Below are 5,832 nucleotides of genomic sequence, written 5' to 3'. Positions count from 1 at the left end.
GCTTGATAGATTGCAAGTGGGAGCAACAGTATCGATTTCCTCTGGAGTCATTCTATCAATACTTTGTCCAGCGAAACGCCAGGAATCTTTGGTTGACATGTTTCTAACCCATACTCGCAGACGTACAAAATGCATCGTGCGTTTTAACAGAGCAACATTGAATCATTCCTAGACATCCCATATGATCAGTAGGTAGCAACATATAAATCAATACACGCACCCTATGTTGGCTACCTTGCCTGTTCCCATCCAAGCCGGGGCGGAATTCTTCATCAGGATAAAGATGCCAAGTCCTCCCCTCCTCGTCTTGCTTCGCCTGGACCACGTACTCCAAATACGCTCTAACCTGGGAAAATCGAGCGCCAGGACTTCTTTTCGAACGTCCAGGATTTCAGCAGCCGTCATCCCTGCCAGTGGATACCTCGTACCCCCAAACTGCAAGTTGTCTACACCGGGAGCCTAGAGGACTCAGGAGAGTACCGGCAGTTCTGGCTCGTCGACTACCACCCATTCATTGAGATTGAACCTAGACTGTTGAAGCTAAGGTTAACGTTAAGCGCCACTTATTGAGATAATTTTGTTAAAGAGCGTACTGGGATGGAATGAATAAGGCGAAACATTGCCAGCTCTTGACTTGGCATAGCCATCATGAAAGGAAGGAGAATGACGTAAATACAAAATACCGTTCTCTCCTATGAATCCTGGATCGGCGAACACGCGCAATACTGTCTTACTGAAATCCACGTTCGCGGTGAAGAAGGCAACGTTTGGGCCTATGGTGGTAGTGAACAGGTGAACCTTTTAAACAACTCAATCAACGCAAACATCAATACGCCACTCATCCTCCTCAAGTCCTCCTCATCATCCTTGTATCCACTTCTCGTCCAACATGGCCCAAACATGGCCTTGAGTTGCACCACAAACAGAAAGCTTTGCGAAAAAGGTACGTCTCTCGAATTTTGGATTTCTTTCTGATGTCAAATTGCTACCCTCAGAAGTGCATGATGATGCTAAGGGCCTATTCACAGGCCACCACTCTGGAAATACACAACCAATACATCGGTGTAAACCAGAACTCGTTGAAGCACTATGCGAAACCCCCCACAGAAACCCACCATAATCGTATGGATTCGACCCTTCCCCACACTTCCTCGCCCCTCCGGATCCTAATCCCGCCATTCGAGTTTACATGGCCGACCTAGTGCCAGTCATAATATGAGAATCAAATCAAAGCACCCTTGTCGAGAATTCAGTGAGGTTTCAACTGCCTCTGCTTTGGCACCATGCCGCTGTTCGAGAAAGTTGTCTGCACGCAGTGATGCTGCTGTAGAATGAGAGAGGACGCGACCTCGATTCTACCAGCCAAAGCCGCACGAGGACGTAGCCTATCTTGGGCCAAATAACGCGGAGTGACGACCAGGGACAGAAAATGGAGAATGCAAGAAGACACATGGCTGAGGGACTCCCGTCCCGGCCCTTCCAATCATCCAAAGTTTTCCTTCCACCTCAATCCCCCGTTCCACTTCGATTCCCGCGTCCTCCGCCTCAACTGCCTCTTTTCCACTTCAAATTTTATCGACCCTTCACCCAGACCCTCATCCAAACTTCCCTCTACGCCCCGGACAACATAAACTCTGCCTCGTCATTTCCGCGTGATCGTTGCGCGAAGTCCTTCCTCCACTGTTAGAATCGACATGTTCGATGCTGAGTGGGTACAGCACGCTACTGAGGATGTTGTGCTTGATTCCAGGCTTCCGGTGAGGAGGTTTCCGTGGACCTGATTGACGTGAAAGGAAGTTGAGATTCACAAAGTTGGACTTGGGATACAACCTCTACTCCACGCAATACGCATATAATCACTCGGAATTGGGTATCATCGTTTCATTGTGCTTCTCAAGCCCAATCTCGGATGGCAGATACGAAGGAGAGGGAGGAATGTTGATGCGGACCATGTTCGTCCGTTGAACCGTTGCAGGAGTGTATCGTGCATGGTATGGGCGTTGTTCCCCCTTTGGACTCTTCGACGTCGACTTCCTCTTCGACGGTGCCATTCGCTCTTGCTACGGTGAATTCGCCTTCAAACCGGCCTTGTCCAATTCGTCTTCGACCGCCCCCCCCACTTCGGATTCTGAACAAGGGAAAGTAGCATCGCAGACTGCCCACAAAGCAGCCACCACCAGCTCCATCTACCTCTCCACCATCTCTGAAAACGACCTGTATTGGCACTACTTCCCAGGCCTCGTGGGTGAAGGCCTCTTTCGCATCTTCTCAGCCTCGATGAGGAAGGCCCCAGCTCCTACTCTCAAACTCCATGGGCCTCCATGACTTCTGTGAAGATGTCGATCAGCAACTGTATTTCTGGCCCCGTGAGATTTTTGGGAAGGAGTATGGGTTCAAAGAGATAAAGGACCTTTATGAGCCTGCGGCTTTGTAGACAGTGACGTCGGTGCAGAGTAGGGTGGCCTCAAGTGTGTGTGTTGCGCCCTTCGGGGTGAGTTGTTTCTTGCGCTTCGCGTCTTCTCTGAAGCTGACTGTTCTTGCCGTCAGGACATCGTGGCGTTCACCACCATCTGATTTCTTGACTACTGGGCGGGACATTATCCTTCCCTCACAAAAGTTGGCCCTCGGTTCATATGGCAAGTGTGAAACTGGTGCCATGTAAGGTCTTACGGTTTTACATGAACTTCTTAATCTAATTATGAATCAAAAAGTGAAGTTGTGCGTCTCGCGGACATCGAGGCCGCCAGCAATGCACTCTTCGGCGTCACCTTCTCCAGAGTGGCAATGTTTGTGGGGGCCCAGGTTCAAAACCGAGCACCCTTTCCTGTATTACAAGACACATTGGGAATAGTAGGTTTCTTCTCGAGCTTTTCACCTCGTAGGAAGCTGATCATTCTCGAGAGAGAACACTTCAACTCTCAAACTCTCTGATAGTCAGTCGCGATAAATGTTCACCACTGAAGGGATGTACAACTCGACGCCTATGATCGGCTCAGATTGCGGAACCGTCGTATGTAAGGGCCTACGCCTTTTTGAAGTGTTTCACCAAAATGACGTGTCAAATAAGAGGGGGCAAACTCGTGCATCTCAACGCTGTCATAGATTACAAGCAGGACATCGACGTTTCAAGTCGAGGTGGGTCTGTTATATCCGCTCTCACCCTGTGTGTTTACCAGAATAACAGACTCAAGACTACGACGACGGTCACGACACTCAATGGTCGGGACAGTTCAACGTGCTGAGATGGTAAGCCCTCATCGACGGGAGGTCTTCATATCTGATTTATCGATCAGTTACCTTTCAGGCTGCCAGAAAAGCGTTCCTCACTGTTCAAGACCGTGACGGACTGGTCAGTGACCCACTTTGGGTTTCTCACCGCCAGTTTCAAATCCAGTGCCCAGAGCTACGTAGACGTGCGGTGCTGCTTAGCGCGGAACGGAAGAAGCTGCTCTGTGCGGTTGGGTGGGTCGAGTTTGATGTACGAACCATGTATACTCATCTTGGCTATTCTATTAGGGCAACGGGAAACATAAAATGGAACATCGATTTTGGTGCAACCACCCCACCAGTTACAAAATATTCTGGTTGGTAGAACGTCTGGACCCCTACAAAACCTTCACATTTAGAACTTGAATTGGATTGAAGTCGGAATCGCAAGTGGTACGTTGTCTATGCCTGTGTCGCATTTCCATAAACCCTTCCTGCACAGATCGGCCCTACAATCGCTGTGTGATCACGTACAGCATTTTCCGCTTGCAAGGTCACAATCATTCTCGTTTGCAGGTGCACAGCATAAGAGCTCACTTACCGTAAATTCGAATGACATCTAACCTGCGACTTTCAAGATCCGCCGTAGAGAAAGTCCGCTTCCAGAGGGATGCAACGACGTGCTTCAAACCTGGGTAGCTCCCTGGGTTGCGACTTTCAATGAGTTATTTTTCCTCGAGAAGTCGCTGTCATTTGCGCATTCCGCCATAGCTGAATCTGTGACCTTTGAGGAAGGTGCATGGAGGAAAGAGGCGCGGTCACACAAATCTACCAAAACGATCACCAGACGAACACCCAGCGAACACCCACAGAACCAGCAACAATCTCCCACAGCGGTCGATGAACTCATCAAATACCTCATCTACAGTCGATACTCGTCTTTCGACTACGATGTTCTATTCACTCGGTCGTAACACGAATCAGCGGACTGCTACCCTAAGGGCTCTTCAACTATGTCATCTGGCGCGTGCAGAAGGGAGACATTTTTGGTCGAGAGCTACATGAGGGAAACTCCGGAAAGGGCATTGTACAAGCTGAAGGAGCCCGCATTGAATGTGAGCTGCGTTACTGCCTTTCGTGTACATCCTCCATATTACCATCTCTTGGTCCTATACAAGTTCATTTCACTGGCTTCTTTTCGTTCGGATTATGGCATGTGTACATAGACAACAAAGTACACAGGGAATTGAATGATTAAGTCACGCTTTGCTGTCGTGCAGAACAAATCTTCCATTTTCGCTGGATATAATCTCAGTACTGATATCCGACACGCCAGCTTCTGAATGAGCCACGGTCTGGGGAAGGACAAGCTTTAGGAGCGGATCTTGAGAAGACGGGGAAATGACCTCACAGCATCCTTGACACCGAAGCATTCGTTGATAAGGGAAGATTTCCCTACACCACTCTGTAAAAACAAACTGTAAGCTAATATCTGAGAATAGAGGTATAAGAGAGCTACTTTGCCGATGACCAGGACTCGGAACCTAGCGGTAAGGTTTAGTCAGAGTAGTCGGGGATTAAGCAGACTAACCGTTCGACCAACTTGAATAACTCATCCGTTGTGGGTTGTAGGTGGCCACTCGTCGGAGGTTCTGCCATGGTTAAAGCATTCTAAGATCGATAGCACCCGCACCAGGCGGACGCTTTTGGGTTTGAGGAAGAAGTGCACACACGCCTGCGTATTGGCTAAACTTCAGGACGACATCGAACTTGTCAAATGATTTTGACCATTCTAGAGTAGAAAGTCCTGCATCAGCAAGACAGGAGCAATTGCAAAAGAGAGGCCCTTACCTTGTTTTCCGGAGAAGTGGGGGCCGACCTTGCTTAGCAGTTCATCGAGAGGTATCTTGCTCTTCGACGCAGCACGAAACAATCCGCGGAATCGGACTTGCAGATAGAGGGACTCTGAAGGCGAAAGTTGACTGCTTTGACTGGGTTTGTCGTCCAATGCTACACATGATCATCGGCTCACCAGGGGGATGACAACTCAAAGTTGTGGGTCTTTGCATTCAGGAGACAAGATGATTCCCGCTCGAACGATCCAATCGAAAGTTGGACCGATTTGAGGATGTGCTGGGATGAAACGCGGATTTCTAGTCAATGGGTGTCAGATATTTGACCTGGGGGCAAAAACCTGGGAGGTTACCTGTAATCTCAATGCTAGGGCTTCCCGTTGAGCTACCCCTCGCGGCAGACATGGTGGTTTTGGTGAAAGGGAGGGGCTTAACGCTCGGAACACGCTTTACACGGCAGGCATGGGTGAAGACTGACTGAAATAGAAATTTTAGCCTCGTTTCAAGTGATAGTGTCGGATAAGGCGCTCGGTGTGACTGTCAGAAGATGTGACGGTATCACCTGCGAGCGCTTGAGCAGTAGTAGCTGGTTGATTGAGTCCGTTGAAATGAAAAGCGAGGAAGACGCGACATTGAACCCGTACAGGCCTCTGCCTTACATTCACAGCACAGAACAGAAGGTTAGTAGTGTCATCAGTTGTTCATGACCGTCGTCAAAAAGGGGGTTGAGGTGGGGATCGCCTCGAGAAGCGTCCGCGGGGGATCCTCTAGA

The 5,832-nt window shown here is 49.3% G+C and overlaps 5 protein-coding genes across 5 annotated transcripts; 2 read left to right on the top strand and 3 right to left on the bottom strand.

Moving 5' to 3' along the window:
• Positions 1-143: 143 nt before the first annotated feature.
• LACBIDRAFT_297413 (uncharacterized protein) lies at positions 144-405 on the bottom strand (the record flags this gene model as incomplete). Its single annotated transcript, XM_001890612.1, has 2 exons — positions 144-168; positions 221-405. The coding sequence occupies 2 exons, from the start codon at positions 403-405 to the stop codon at positions 144-146; spliced, it is 210 nt and encodes a 69-aa protein (XP_001890647.1).
• A 596-nt stretch (positions 406-1,001) lies between these two features.
• Positions 1,002-1,202, top strand: LACBIDRAFT_297412 (uncharacterized protein; the record flags this gene model as incomplete). The annotated part of the gene is made up of 1 exon (XM_001890614.1): positions 1,002-1,202. One exon carries the CDS (start codon positions 1,002-1,004, stop codon positions 1,200-1,202), a length of 201 nt encoding a protein of 66 aa, XP_001890649.1.
• Positions 1,203-3,050: 1,848 nt separating this feature from the next.
• LACBIDRAFT_335726 (uncharacterized protein) lies at positions 3,051-4,181 on the top strand (the record flags this gene model as incomplete). The annotated part of the gene is made up of 6 exons (XM_001890613.1): positions 3,051-3,163; positions 3,313-3,462; positions 3,517-3,584; positions 3,646-3,660; positions 3,710-3,783; positions 3,846-4,181. 6 exons carry the CDS (start codon positions 3,051-3,053, stop codon positions 4,179-4,181), a joined length of 756 nt encoding a protein of 251 aa, XP_001890648.1.
• Positions 4,182-4,382: 201 nt separating this feature from the next.
• LACBIDRAFT_297409 (uncharacterized protein) lies at positions 4,383-5,104 on the bottom strand. Its single transcript, XM_001890611.1, has 5 exons — positions 5,059-5,104; positions 4,799-4,999; positions 4,727-4,751; positions 4,619-4,672; positions 4,383-4,562 (listed from the first exon to the last, which is right to left on the bottom strand). The coding sequence occupies exons 2-5, from the start codon at positions 4,864-4,866 to the stop codon at positions 4,467-4,469; spliced, it is 243 nt and encodes an 80-aa protein (XP_001890646.1). The 5' UTR covers positions 4,867-4,999; positions 5,059-5,104; the 3' UTR covers positions 4,383-4,466.
• Positions 5,100-5,276, bottom strand: LACBIDRAFT_297408 (uncharacterized protein; the record flags this gene model as incomplete). Its single annotated transcript, XM_001890610.1, has 1 exon — positions 5,100-5,276. One exon carries the CDS (start codon positions 5,274-5,276, stop codon positions 5,100-5,102), a length of 177 nt encoding a protein of 58 aa, XP_001890645.1.
• Between the last annotated feature and the right edge of the window lie 556 nt (positions 5,277-5,832).

This window comes from Laccaria bicolor, genomic scaffold (assembly GCF_000143565.1).
Source record: "Laccaria bicolor S238N-H82 LACBIscaffold_121 genomic scaffold, whole genome shotgun sequence".
Classification (NCBI taxonomy): Eukaryota; Fungi; Basidiomycota; class Agaricomycetes; order Agaricales; family Hydnangiaceae; genus Laccaria; species Laccaria bicolor.
Note: the sequence above shows the minus strand (reverse complement) of the source record. Positions and strands in the feature narration are given on the sequence as shown.

What these genes read in the sequence shown, in the direction of transcription:
- LACBIDRAFT_297409 (XM_001890611.1), bottom strand. Translation starts at nt 4,866, where the DNA reads ATGGCAGAACCTCCGACGAGTGGCCACCTACAACCCACAACGGATGAG. An exon ending in TTATTCAAGTTGGTCGAACG is followed by an intron (nt 4,752 to 4,798) that starts GTTAGTCTGCTT and finishes CCTTACCGCTAG; the next exon opens with GTTCCGAGTCCTGGTCATCG. An exon ending in GAGTCCTGGTCATCGGCAAA is followed by an intron (nt 4,673 to 4,726) that starts GTAGCTCTCTTA and finishes TTGTTTTTACAG; the next exon opens with AGTGGTGTAGGGAAATCTTC.